Source organism: Corvus moneduloides, chromosome 1, assembly GCF_009650955.1.
Source record: "Corvus moneduloides isolate bCorMon1 chromosome 1, bCorMon1.pri, whole genome shotgun sequence".
In the NCBI taxonomy this organism is placed as follows: domain Eukaryota; kingdom Metazoa; phylum Chordata; class Aves; order Passeriformes; family Corvidae; genus Corvus; species Corvus moneduloides.
Window position 1 is genome coordinate 86,250,008 of NC_045476.1, and position 15,052 is coordinate 86,265,059.

The window sequence follows — 15,052 nt, forward strand, 5'->3', positions numbered from 1 at the left end:
GTTTTTTGTGTTATAATACTGCATTAAACCACTGTGCATGAAGGGCCTTCTCTCTGTCCTGCAGGAAAAAACATTTTCACTTAAAGAGGCATGGTAGAAATTATTCCAGCAACAGCACATGTGAGACAATGCCTCCCATGGTATGGGTGTGTCTACTGAGGACCTCTGTACTGAGCTGTAAGACAGCACAGCATGAACTAAGTGAACACCTTAGTTCATATTAGTTCATATGAAAGAAGATATCAAAATTTCTCCTTTTCTTCAAATGTCATATTGTTTTTCATGTAGCTTTGTCTGGTAGTCAGAACAAATTATGCAGATAGATACCTTATGCATTATTTATCGAGATCCATGACACATCTTCTTTAGAATCAGTATTGCTAACATGACTGAAAATATTTTAGGCTGCTCACATTGAAAATTCTTGAAATGAATGTACCAAACTGACAATGGGTGGGAAAAGCAGAATACCTTTCTCCATGCTTGTGGTCCTGTGCTGCATGGTTTTTTTTTTTCCAAACAGACTTCATTTTTTTACCCTGTGTTGCAGGGAGAAGCTACAATAAGGAAAATGCTGAGCTTCTGGTGGCCTTTGGCATTAATTTTGGCAACTCAGCGAATAAGTAGGCCCATTGTCAACCTTTTTGTCTCCCGGGACCTGGGTGGCAGTTCTGCAGCCACAGAGGTAAGAAAGTCAGTGCTCTCCATTACTGCAAATGATACATGGTGTTACCTTTGTGCCTCTCTTCTCGGCCAAGCTGACAAGAAAAAATTGTCTTAAGTATATTTCTGTTTAGTGCTCTTTTTATGCTTGAAGAGAGGATTGCTTGGACTCTCACCATGAGCTCTTCTTCCTGGTCTAGCGGGACCTCACCCTCAACAAGACTAGTAGAACTTTTTCACTGAACACTGCTTGCATCCCAGATTTTCATGCTCTACACATAGGTACATATAATCTGGAGCATTCAGATCCCAGAGATTTGAGAACAGTCATCAGTAGTCCCATGTTCTACTCTTTCCTGTCATGTGTAACTTATGGCTGTGCAAACTGTGAAACTACTGTTAGCAGTAGTGCATCATACAAAACACTGTAGAGACATAGAAAAGCATATATAAAAAAAAAAATCTGTCTCCTGGTTGGGATAGGAAATGTACCGTTTCTCTTGAGGAATTTCAGATTACTCCAGTAAGTCTCCTACAGCTGTTGGGAGACAGATTTCTGATTGTAATGCAGAGCCTTCACCAATGCTCATCACGAGCTGACCCATTCTGTTAAGAAATCTGGGGGACTTCTGCTGCCAGTTTCATGCGAGGATGCCTAGATGCATGTACTTACAGGATAAGCAAAGCTGTAAGATACTAAATGAAAAGAAAAACTCAAAGAACTGCTGCTAATTTGTCATACGTGATACTGTGTATTTCACTCACTCAGGAGGTGCCAGAGACTGTGAATAAACAGCTGTGAAAAGAGAACTTAGGAAATGTAACACTTTTACATGTGTGATTCAGGCATCAGTCTATGTGTTGACCGTGGTCTCCATACAAGGGGAGCCAGAGGTTAGCAAAGACCAGTTTTGCATTTCTTGGTGACTTTTGATTTCAGATGCATCACATTTCATGGCTAGCCCATTCCATTTTGTTGCTACTAGTATGACTGCAAATGTCACAGCTGGTGATTTGCTGGCAGGTTTACATTAACAGTAATGGTCACATTCCAACTTTCTCTGATTTCTGAAATAATTGCCTCTGAAAAGGGAGGTGCTGGCAATACAGATAACATCAGTGTCTGGAGCATCAGTCTCCACAGGAGTTTTACAGGTCTCCTATTCAGTAAGAGCAGCAGCTTTCAGTGTGGGCAGGGAGTCCCTGTGAAGGACTAGGCTGTAACATGTTCATGAGGACCACAGTTCCACTTGCACTGTCCAGCTCCCACTGCTTTTTTTTGGACTGCCAACACAGTTATGGTGATTTGGCTTCCTCTGTGGTGCTGGCTTTCATAGGGGCCTTTTTTACCTGTCAAATACAGGTGCTAGACATTTAGGAAAGTTTTCATGCATATATGTTGGAATCATACCAATTGAGGAAAAATACTGGAAAAAAAATCTCTGCTAAAACCTTCAATACTTCACATACAAACATACAAAATGTGGTAGTGAAATACTTTTTCCTTTAACAGGTACTGTGTCATTGCAGTCCTTTTGGACTTCATGATTAAAATAAGCAAAATATCTTTTATATTCCTTACTTGATTTAACCTAGTTAGGTTTCATACAGATGGAAATTCTGCTGAAAATACAATAATGGGAGGGTGTGCAATTAAAAGGGGTACTATCTTAAAATTCCAATTTGTTTTATTTGAACCAATTACTTTTTCAAGGTACATTAAACATTATTAAAGCTATTATTAGCAGGGAAGGATCTATGCTACTCTCTTCCTCTGTGTGGATATCACTACATTCCCCACTCTTTTAAAACAGCACAGGGAACAAATTAGCTTGCTGCAGATCTTTTAACCAAGCAAAGAGACCAGTTATATCTATAATGGGAAAGTGGACTCAGATAATCAAGAAAATGTATATTGAAAGTTTAGGCGTGAAACACAGACAGCAGTAGTTAAAAAAGGTCTTTCTTAATGCTACCATTGCATTGTAAAATTAATCAGAATTTAGGTGAATCGTAACACATCTGAACCTACAGACAAAAGGCACCCAAGCACTTTGATTTCTAGAGTTAAGAGAGTCAGGCAGTTCTCAGATCCATACTTCAGCTCTGAGGACTAGAAAACTTGGAGTGACAGCAGACTTACAAGCAGCCACAGGAAGAGCTCCAAAACACTCTTCCTATATGAAAGACATGAAGTACATGTGTTGGGACTTCTTCTTCAGCAGTCAGAAACATCACCAAAATCTTTCATACTTTAATATGTGGGGGAGCTTATGTCTTTGATAAACCTCTTGGACTGTACTTGTGAGAGTTTAAAAGGGCCTAGTGTTAAAATTTCAGGCAGTGAATTGTTTCTTATGATAAAAATGTTCATCTGGAATTATTTTTGTCTGGGGTTCATTAATGAGCATCAAAGTGGGGAGAGGTAGATTTTTTTGTCTTGTAACTGCCTCCTGCCCCCAAGCAGTCAGATTGGTGTCCAAACTCAGTTAGCCACTGAGGTCCACTGATTTGTAGTCTGTCTGTCTTACTTAAAGCTGTTTTACTTATGAATAGCCAAGTAAAATGTATATTAATTGAAATTATGCAATATGATCCGAAACTACTGTGAGCTGCAAGCCATTCTGCTGCTCAGGTATCTGTAGGTAAAATAACTCAGGAGCAATATGGGAGGAAGGTGCTGGGCTGGCTGAGGGGTGCACCACAGCTCAAGTTAACTATTATCTCAGAGTATCAGAGCGATGGTGAAATGACCAAGCTGACTTAGGATACTTCATGGCACAGAAAAAATTCATAAGCTTAAAATGCCAGGCTAAATGACAGCCATTTTGACAGTCTTCCTGAAAGAAAAAGCTTCCAGTCTCTTGTCTGGTTTTGCATTGTGTCAAGGTCAATGTAGTGATATTGGTGGGCAGTAGCACCCTATGTAAGTTTAATTATTGTGTTTGCAGATTTGAAGTTCATGTTTCTCTGTCTCTATTCGTAGGCAGTGGCGATTTTGACAGCTACATATCCTGTGGGACACATGCCCTATGGCTGGCTGACAGAGATCAGAGCAGTATACCCTGCTTTTGACAAGGTGAGTGTCCCTGTTAGGGCTGTCATAAATACCTCTTGTGGGGTTTTGCATGTGTGGTCCTCCTAGTTCTCTCTGTTTGTTGTTCCACTGATAGGTTTTCTTAAAATCTGATTAAAATTAATTGGCTTTTGGTGGCTTCAAGCTGTTGTCTGATTTATGATTTTAACCTTAGCTCTGTGTTACAAGGTAATAAGCTGCCTTTTGAATAGATAGGTGCTGTATTTTTAAGGATTAAAAGAAGTCCTCACTATGAGGTAGCTACTTAGGTAATGAAGTGATTTCTCACAAAGTGTCATCACTGAATGAGCAAGCTCACGTCTGTGCTCCAGATTTTGTGGTAACTCTCAATTTGGTTTTATATATTTAGCAAAGGGTGTTTCATAGACTGACACTAACACAGATAACACACACTCTTTTAGTAGTACTGACTTAGCTGACCAAGGCTATGAAGATTTTTGTTGGTAAATCATGTAATTATGTAAGAATGCAAGGACTGTTCCTGTAACTGAGCACAGAGCAAAAATTAATTTTGTTTAGTCTCTTTTTTTGCTCTGATTTATAACTGGTACTCACTAGTCCATATGTTATGCAAAGAACAGTCCTGTCCTGTGACTTTAGAATTCAAATGCCAGATCCTCTCCTTCCCTTTATTTATTAGTAACTGAACTTTCTGATTCCAAATGCTCCTGAGAAATATGTTTGTTTTCTCTGGAATGTATTTAACTGGAGCAAGCCCTGTTTAATATCATCCACCATATTTCCAAGGAGAATTTAAAAACAACACCAAGTCAAATCAGTCATAACCTCCTAACCCGCCTGTGTACAACTAAATTGACCTGTCAGATAAAATACCACATGCAGGCTTTTCTTGGAGGCCATGCTACTGAAAAGGAACTGCAGATGCAAACCCAATGAACTGCAAGATAAAAATAGTTTGGGACAGGAAACTCAGGGGCTGCTAAACTCACTTGATCCGAGCCACAATCAAATGCACTATTACCAAGCAATAGTAACAGCAATTAAGACTCCTAAATTCAGGTCTCATTTAGCTGGTGAAAGATATGCTGACAACTGCAGTGGTGACAGGATTAGACCATGATTTGTCCACTTGTTTATTTCAGTTAAAAGGCTTCTCATAGGGCTCTTGTGGAACAATGTGAGGAAGAAGATGCTAGATTAAGGCACAGATGGATACAGTTTATCTAACTGCTGGAAAAGTACTAATGGGAATTTTAATTCCATGTTTGAAGAGCAATTTGTAATAAAATGTACAGAATGAGGTAGCAGCAGTATAAAGGGTCTCTCATCCTGGCAACCATATGTGTAAATGCCTTCACTGTACTTTTCAGACAATAAATACCAAACCTGAAACCCACAGTGGGTTTTTTTAGATTGCTGTGAGAATTGCTTTCCCTCAGTCATGCATCACCTTGTGTCACTGTGCCTTTCAAAAGCTTTGTTTCTTTAAGCTAAGTCTTTCTCAAAAGAGTCCAGATAGAAATACTTTTTATTTCTGGACCCTGTAAGGTGTCCATTGTGATTTTCAGAAGCCAGAAGAGTGTGTTTGCATGCAAACTCCCATTTTCTTTTGTCAGTTATTCAGGAAGCTGGCAATGCTGATAGCCATCAGAAGCACACTGACTGATGGGATCTGAGATGCCCCTCTTCAGTGGCTCTATTGGAGAAGTCAGATTCTTGTCTTCACAGGGAAATCATCACCTCTCTTCACATTTGTGAGAGAGATGCAGGGTCCTACTTCAGTCTTATGAGACTTTATGTCCAAAGCAACCTCATGGCCTAGAAGTTACATTCAGGTTAAGGGTTGCTACTGACATTCTGGAAGAGAGGAGGCATATGTTAATTCTGTGCTCTGTATGCTGTTTGATATGGTGATAATGCCATTGCTCTCAATGGACCCTGCCCCCTGATTCAGAGTAACACCAATTTTGAGATTTGTGAATGCTATTTATCTGATGACTAGATGGGAATGGATATTCTTTTTGCTCCAGAATCTCCATAGTGTTTTGTTCTGAGAACTGAATAGCGTGTAAGAGTTATGAACAAAGAGTATGTGGTCAAGAGTTGGAGCAAAGGGTGGAGTATGGCAAGGGCAGGGATAGCAGCAGTGAGGAAAGCACAAATGAGAAAGCTTTTTCTTAGCAGCCCTTTTGGATGGCTTCATTTGGGTGTGCTTTATTTCCTCTTTGTTATTTTAGGCTTGTTAGAAAGTTGAGCCATGCAGCAAAAAGTTCATTTAAATACTGGTGAGTGATGTAAGCAAGGCCTATCCTCACATCTGTAAAAACTAACAGTAGCAAAGTATTTCTTCAGAAACCCAATTAATAGTAATAGATGCATGAAAAACCATTTACAGAGAGTTTTCATAACCTGTTCCCAGAAAGGTCAGACAGAGTGGCTTCCTGCTTTAAGGTCTGGGCTGCCTACATCTTCAAGCACCCAAACTTCCAAGTAGGTATTTAGGCAGGAGCGTGGAGCCATCTAGGTGCAATTGCTGCACTGATCAGAGCAAAGCCTTAAACTGTAAAATTCCATCAAGCACTTGAATGTGTGTGGAATGATGTACTCTTCCCAGTGCTCTGGTCCCAAGATGTGTCTGCGATAGTTCTGTTTCTCCTATGATTAACTCCAGTAAAGGAGGCTGACTGTGTGACAGGTACTGCTCTTCTACCCAAGTTACATCACGGGTGTATAAATGTACATGATGGTACAGGTTTTATCAGCAGGTGCACAGACTTGTGTATCTCAAACAGTCCCAGAGTAAATGCAATAGATGACCTAACAGCCTCTTGCTTAAGGGCTCCTAATGGTACCCCGCTTTGATATCCCATCCTCTCCTTTCACAGACCATTTAGTTTGGTTTTATGTGCTCCCCAAGGGCAATTTTAAATCTTCAGCTTCATTTGCTGTATTAGACATTTGGAAGTAGGCTTTTGTTGTTTTAAATAAAACTTCGCTGCCATGTGAGTACAGAGCCCATGTTCAAGGTGGAACATCCAATAGTCCTAATTATGTTCTGTTCATTAAACTGCATTAATGGAGCCAGCTGTTCCAGAAGCTTTGTTTATATTACCTACTTGTCTAATTGGATCAGTAAGGATGCTTGCATTGGTGATTTGGTACCAATCTGTGGTAAAACAAAATAAAATCCTGTTTTTCCTGTGAAAACATCCTACAAATTTTAAGGTTAAAAAAAATTATGTGGTGTTTTTTTAGAAGGAACTACCAACCTTTTTCAAAGCTGAATTTGTTAAATAGGACTTATTCCTTAGAAAAGTAGGGATATTGCTCAGCCCTCAGTGACCATAGCAGCAGTTGCTGTTAGTTTAAGCAGAAAATGGTCTGTAGTGGTACAAAGTACTCAGAAAGCTCCAGGTTATAAAGCAAACAAGCAAAGTCAGACAGGGGCAGGCATAGACAGTCAGGTCCAGCACATGACCCTGGTGTCGGCAGCTCCCGCTTGTCTGGAGCCAGGCTAATTCTCCCTATCTCTTTCTCCCGCCCTAGAATAACCCCAGCAATAAACTGGTGAACACCAACAGCACTGTCACAGCGACACACATCAAGAAGTTCACTTTTGTTTGCATGGCGCTGTCCTTAACGGTAAGAAACCTTTGTTCAACTCAGTGGTTTTCATCTCAACCAGAAAATTGTCTCCTCTACCTAATGCTAAAAGCACTAGCAGTTCAAGAAAGGTGAGTTGTCTTGTCTTGTGAAGCTCTGTTGCTTTTATCTGGAGAAGGGACTGTGATCATAGTATTGGAGTACCAAGAAAATCAGCTGTCATTAACTCAGGCTCGATACCTAAAAGGCTGGAGTTACTTCGCTTTATTTTCACTACTCTTCATTTCAAATCAGCCTCCCATGCAAAAAGATATCAGAGATCTGCTTTTCTTTTCATCTCTTTTTGTTTCTTTTTTTTAAATGAACAAAACTTCAGGTAACCAGTGTCAGGAAGACAAAAGAATGCATTTGTGTCACGTGCAGTGGGAAGGCAGCCTGTTCCTGAGCATCCTTCACTTACTGCGAGTGGTGGGAAAGGCAATAGCTGTTCCCTGCTGCCTCTCCTGGCACTGGGTTTTCATGTGGGGGTACTTTGATGCACATTTGTTCTGTTTGCTCTCAAAATTAACTAAAAAGAGCAATATTGGAGATGGTGCTGACACTGACTAAAGGGTCTCAAGCTGTGTCCATGCTGGGAAGCATTGCATGGGGATGACATTCAGGGAGAAATATTGCTGAGCCTGCCGTGTTTCAAAATTACCAATTTGCACACATAAATACAGTGCATTTTCCCCAAAAACACCATTTCTGCAAAGTTTTTTAGCAACAAACAGGCAGTGGAAGAAAACTGCTGCAGCTGGTGGGGATCACAGCATTTGATGAAGCAGATGACCAGGGTCAATCCAACCTCTGTTTCTGTATAGGATGGATTTATATTAGTGCTTGGGGCCATGATATTGTCCCTCCACAGTACCTGCACTAGCAGGAAAGAGGAAAAGGAGAACCTAGAAAAAAGGTTCTTCACAGAAGAAGTCCTTCATCACGCTAGAAAAGTACTTGGGAAATGTGGCACTTGTTTTAGCATACAATGCACAAAGTCCTACAATTGAATCTACTCATACCCCAGACAGGTTTGCTGTTTACCCTCAGCATTGTATACTTTCCATGGGTCAACTGGCTGCTTTGGAGCTCTCCTCTCCCTACATTCACAAATTTATTGTTGAGTATGGGAGTGCTGACCGAATTTCTGTCTCCCTTTCATTGTACTGTAGAACATTTATGACTGAGTTGCAAATGGCTTATGCATGAAGAGAAACTAATTTATGTCAAAGGAAAGTTACAGTACGCAAGCCAGAAGTATTTGTAACCATCCCCACCCCTTTGCCACAACCTGGGAATGTGGGATACAGAACTCTGTGTTATTTCACAGTTGACAATGAAGCAGCTCAATCCATCCATAGCTGAATTACATTTCTTCTGCTCTTTGTTTCCTATGCTTTTTCCCCAAACAGCTACAACTGGCCACCATCAAAGACAGAATTGTATGAGCCAATGTGGCATCTACTCTGTCTTTAAATTTCCTTAAGCTTGACCTCTTCTCATGTGGCTTAGAGACCAACAGCTCTTGCTCTAACTTGTATTTCCTACAGCATGAAACAGAGACAGACATATGCCTGCACTGAATTGGCCACTGTCTGTCTGGAGACTTTCCACAGCTCTCCCATTATCTACCATTACACACCTTGAGGTTTTCTCTTGTGTCCTGTGCCAGGCCAAAGTTAAGTTCTCTACAGCTGGAGCCTCCCTTGAATCTGTCAGTTGTTACAGACCCGTGAATGGGAAAGATTTCCTTGTTATAAATTGTTCTGAGAATACTATTTCAATCTCAGAGTTTTCTCTGAACTGACTGTATTCTTAATTCCCCATGGTATTTATCAGGTTACTCTGGTTCTGATAGATTATGGGATTTTCACATTACCATCACTATCCTCTGCAGAGTAATTTTTAACCATCGCAATAGGCTTTTGTTTTGTGACTTTCTGGGATTTTGCATCCGAAAGTTCTCCACTTTACTTTCAAGGGCAGCTCTTTCATGAGATCATCATGAGAGATTTGCCCACACTGAAATTCCAGAAACACTTTTGAGGTCCATAGCTTTTCCTGTCCCGTTTCTATTTTTACCTGCTAGTGACAGATTCTTAGGATTGCTTGTCAACAGACAGAGCAGAAAAATAGACACGAGCTCTAAAGATTCAGCTGGATTCAAAGGCTTGAGCCTGCAAATGCTTCAGCACACAAACTCAGCAGATGACTCCTGTTAATGTGTGCCACAGGCTTTAAGGAACTAGACTTTAAATTTGCCTCTGTTGTGGCCAGGTGAGCTCCCACGGCCATTGGTGATAGCCGTGTTTTTATTCAGGGCTCTACTTCAACAAATGGCAGTCAGACTAGTGGCATCACCATTGGTAACATCTTGTTCTTTCAGGTCAGAGGGAAAGTGAGAAAGAGGCTCCCAGGGTAAGACAAAGCAAATCAAGTGCTCTAGACATGTCATGTGAATGCATTTTCCAGTGGATGATCTATAGAAGGATTCAAGAAGATGTAAAGATAAAGGCAGTCCATTAACCACTCGAAAAAATAACAGTGAAGCTTTAAGTACAAGCAGCAGCCATGCAGGGAAGTACCTTCCCAATGTAAAACCCTGGGAAGCTTTCAATCATTGAAGATGTACTATTTCAATAGAATTGGGAGAAAAATGTCCTACCTCCTTCCACAGACCAGCCATGCCTGCACAAGAAGTACTGCAGTCCTAGTACTGCAACAGAAACACCTTTTCACTGTTGTTGGTAGTGATAGTATTAGGTCAGAGTAGAAAAAAAGGCATAGTTTTGTTAAGAAACATAACTTTATGGATTGTTTAAATCTTCATGGGATCTGAAAGGCTACACTTGAGCCTTTCCAGGCTAACTGTGCAGCATGCACATGTGTTCTGTCAAGTATGATCATAAGTACTGCCTCATGGCTTTTAAGCATCAGGTGGGTGTTACAGCTGCTTCTTCAAAAAATGGGAATTAGTTGTATTGCTTAGTGAAAAACAAGCTGTTTTCTTTAAAAGCTGTAAGTAGAAGCCATTAAACTGATATGTAAGGCAGCTGCGATTAGTCATATTGATGTGGTTTTTGTTGTGAGTAAGTGGGGATTCCTTCCAAAGCCATGTTTTGTGACTGTGCAACTGAATGTAAAACACATATAGCAGAGGGAAGGGACTCAGCTTTAGAAATTTGCCTGTACAAATAAGGGACCATTCTGATTTTAAAAAATAAGTCATGCTTGGTAATTTACATGCACTTTAAAGGGTATGCATGGTGTTGTTTGCCATTATCTGTTAGTTCACTGCCATTAGGCACTTCTTTCCATATGTAAGTAGAGATACTGCTCCAAATGCCAGTGCTGCTGCCATTGCAGATCAGGCTGTTGAAGAACTAAACATTTTGGTTCAATGCCTGATTAGATGGCCCTGCAGATCAGCCCTGAGGTGGCTGCACAGTTGTAAACTAAGTGAAGACACAGACACATGAGAGAAAAGTGGTGCATTTGTAGCACATATCCCTCTGGTTGTAGGATGTGTCAGCCTGAGCACACTGCATAAATCCCAAAATAATTTGTCTGGGTGCTAATTTACTGCATTTCTCCATTGCAGCAAAGGTTTGCTCTGTCAGGAGAGAACTCCCTTACACATGAGCTGTGAGTAGAGGGGCAGGCTCTGCGAGGAGCAAGCTATGCAAGGAAACCCTGACATACCCAGCAGGGATAATAGCAAATAGGCTGTGCTTTAGCAAGGGGTTTTTTTAGAACAGTGGTAGTGTCTCTGAGCTTGGACACCACAGTGCAGAATTCAGGAATTTTTCCAAGGCAGCCTGTGACAGGGCACAGATACTGCAAAATTACTTTTCTCTCTCTGTCTCTCTCTCTCTTTCTGTTTTTTTTTTTTTTTTAATTCTCTCTCCATTTCTCACCTGAGCTCTTACTTAACTCTGTGTGATGACACAGAAGTTGCAGTCAGTTAAGGCCCTTTTCCCTGGCTAATGTTAGCTGCTGGCAGCCATGTGATTAGTGTTTGGTCATCTGCCTCTGAACTGCAAGGCTTTGCAGGCTGAGTTCACATTAGTTGGTAATGCCTGCTATATAAAAGTAATAGAGGCCTCCTTTGTGAGGGCTCAGGCTGCTTTGCTGCACCCGCTGCAGCCTCGTCTGTGTGGTCAGAGCCGTGCCCTCACTCACGCACGTCTGTGTGCAAACCCTGCACACTCTGAGCTGAGAGGCGGCCATTGATTGTGAAGGCAGCACCAGGGAAAGTGGGACAGTCAGCTCTCTGAGGGGACTGGAAACAGCAGCATCTGTTCATGTCTCAGAGTCATGCTGGAAGGCAAGTGATGTCTTAGTTAACGTGAGGTCTGAGCACCCTCGTTTAAGTAGATGCCACTAGGGTAAAAGTATGGCCAGCTCAGTGTGGCTGGCACCAGGTCACTGCATGAGGAACATGCAGGATGCTGGTCAGAGAAAGCAGCTTCTCAGAGAGCCCTGGGAAAGCTCCCTAGCTCACCATCACTGAAAATGACCCTGAATAGTCTGTACTTATGTGTTCATTTATTGTTCATTGCCAGGGAAGGAGCAGTCAGTTCTTACAGCAGTAGTTTAAGACCTGTGTAATTTGGTTCAGCTTTGTCTTCCAGCAGCCTCAGCTGGGACAGACCACAGTGCTTTTGGGATACAGTTCCAAACACCAGCTCCTGTTGCTACATGGTTCATGTTAGCTGAAGTGTCAGCAAGACGTGGCCAGTTATTGTCATATTCTCTAGTGTTCTATGTGTTACAACAGGTTTTCCCTTCCCAATAAGACAGGCTCAAGGTGCCAGGGTGACATGCTATGTGCACCACACCATGTTCATCCATCTGTCACCAAGCTAATGTACAGCAGGAGAGCTGCACAGTACTTCTAAGTTTTAGCATGTGTTCTATTAGAAACAGCATAAAGCTCTTTCCAGCTATTTAAAAGGAATTTCAGTGCTGCTTTGCTTTTTTTTTTAATGAACACATGGTTGTAGACAATTGGAGAAGGTAGGAGTTTTCACAAATAAGCAGACTGATTTAGGGGAGAAGCTAATTGTATGGAGTACTGTCTTATATTTAATTAGTAAACACTGCTTAAGAAACAAAATCCAGATGTTCAGTTTTGCCCTGTGATTTTTCATTCCTTCCTGTTCCAAAAGACTAAAAGATAGAGGGGAGAGAAAGTGTTCACATTTACACATTTATGTGTGTGGGATTCATGCAAGACTTATAAATTTCATATTTACTCGTTACAAACAAACTAGTAAAAACTTTAAATCTTAAAAAAAAAAAAAAGAAAAATAACATTGCCATGAAGTTTCAATGAAAGTGAAGGAAGTTAAGCTGAACAGATTGATGTGCATTGTGTTGTGGTAACCAAACTCAAATTCCAGGTCACCTGCATTAGATTTAAATCTTAGTAAAAATTTAGATGTAATGTACTTAGGAGCAGACAGCTGGTCAGTTAAATGGCTTTTATGCTTAACCCTGAGAGTTAAGTGTGTGTGTGTCAATACATGTCAAAACGTCACCTACTTTTCAATCAGGTTTGGTTTATGGACTAATGATAACTTTAAAATATTTCTAATACTAGCAAAATTATTTTCTATTTTATTTGTTAGGTAATCTCTTATATTCTATAAATAAAATGCTACTTTTTTAAAAATAGTGTAGTGTTTAGATTCATAACTCATTCTTTTGACAGAGGATAAAAAGTACTGATTTCTAAGGACTCCTGCTGATGAGCATCTGTAGTTTGAGGAGTTACTATTGGCAAGTGTTTTTCTTTCATTAGCTGGTAGTTATCAGTCCCTCAGGAAGAGCAGCACACAGACATTTTTTCAGCTCCTCAATGATTATACCTTGTAGCACAGCAGGAAAAACTACCATCACTTGGCAGTTATATTCGTCTCATAGATTAATGTATAATGTATGCATCTGACAAGCAGATAATCATATTCAGTGTCGTGCTAGGTGAGGGAGTTTCTGTTACATTATAACCACCAGAAAGTTTAAGCTGCAGCATTTAACATGTTTGCTTGTGTATCTTTTATTTCCCTCCAACCATGGGCAAAAAAGAGGGACAGATGCTGGGAACCATAGATTTGCAAGATTCAATAGGGAGACCCCATCTCAGTCTGGAAACATCAGGGTGAGGTCCAGAGTCACAGGGTTTCTCTTGCTGGATCCTTGTGATGGGATCAGTTTCAGCCTGAACAGGGGAGGAGGAAAGTCTTTGTTCCATTTGACGACAGTTTACTGCAAGCCATCCCATCATTTTCCTAATTCTCAGTCGTCATCTGCTTGGTTATGTTCTATATTAATCATCAAGAACCTAGGAGATAAGAAGAAAACCCTGACCAAGAACGAGGAAGCCAGTGTAACAGGGAAAATTCCCTATATGAAAAACTGAGAAGCACAGAAGACAAGACTCAGGAGCTGCTGCTTCCTACTTCATTCTGTAAGAGCAAGAGTCAGTGGAAAAGAAGCAGCTGTGTTTCATTCAGGCTGAAAAGGACAACTCGAGATGCCTTAGCTTTTGCTCTCTGCTTTGGATTTGGTTATGCCAGACTAGGAACTGCAAAGTGGGTACTGGCTGCTGACTCTCCTGTCCAGTTGATCAGCAAGGCTCCACCAGCCAGTGAAATGTATCACTGGCTGATAAAATTGGAGTCAGAATGAGTAAAGACAGAATATTCATACCAACTCAATATATTATTGCAATAGCATTGCCTTATTGACTTATTCCCTGATGCTGTGCAAACACTCTGTACTCAATAGTTGTTTAATTTCCAGCTGAACTCAGCAAATCGTATTTCCCAGCCTTCAGCCTAGCAGCTGATTTTTCCCATGAGGGACACCAAAGACTGTACAGTTTTCATAGGCCCATTTGCTCTCAAATATTCAGTCCATAGTGTCATAAATATACCATTTCATATCCCTTTCTGCACTTAGAAATAAGTTCATTTTCCACATGATAAACTATCCTGTGTAAAGCTCTTACATACATAAGAGCTATTTATTTGATGTTTTCAACTATGCTGTCTGCGAAATAATGAGACATAAAGCAACTCTTGACAGAAGTTAAAGAAGTTAGAGAGAAGTTAAAGAATTTGTTGTATCTCTGCAGCAAGACTGACTGCTGGCCTATTAGGCACTCAGGATAATATGAATTAGGTTTGCATGTTGAAAAATTCCAAGGCACATGTTCCCATTTCACTGAAATCTTTTGAAGGCAGAAGAGGGGTGTCCATAGCATGAAATAAGTGCATGGCAGGTGGCTGCAGTGCACAGCTCTCACTGTCAGGAGTCCCATGGCATTTAGCCACCGTGAATGCACTTCCTGAGCTGCAATAGCTAGAGAGGTATCACGCCCTCCGCTTTCTTTCCAGCTTTGGAGATTATGTACCTGGAAGGCCAAGAGACAGAAAATTGCATTCAAGGCCTGAACTGAGATTCATTTTTAGATGCCTTAGGTGGCTTCACTGTAGCTAGAGGGCGTGCAAAGGAGTATTTTAAAATAGGATTTGCCACAAGTGGTGCATATGAACATGTTTTCGCAAAAATGTGGATAGTGTTTTTCTCCTGTCCTAAAGAAAATAAGGTCAGTTACTACTACTACTGTGAAATCAGTATTAGACTGTCAGGTAGCAAGAAAATGTAGAAATACTTGAATTT

General features: G+C 40.8%; 1 protein-coding gene across 1 annotated transcript in view; it reads left to right on the forward strand.

Moving 5' to 3' along the window:
- The window catches only part of ANKH (ANKH inorganic pyrophosphate transport regulator), a 107,916-nt gene that overhangs the window by 68,455 nt on the left and 24,409 nt on the right, over nucleotides 1-15,052 (forward strand). Inside the window, exons 6-8 of the mRNA XM_032117765.1 lie at nucleotides 551-685; nucleotides 3,650-3,742; nucleotides 7,268-7,363. Of these exons, the coding sequence (XP_031973656.1) occupies nucleotides 551-685; nucleotides 3,650-3,742; nucleotides 7,268-7,363 (324 nt within the window). The remainder of the gene's footprint in view (nucleotides 1-550; nucleotides 686-3,649; nucleotides 3,743-7,267; nucleotides 7,364-15,052) is intronic.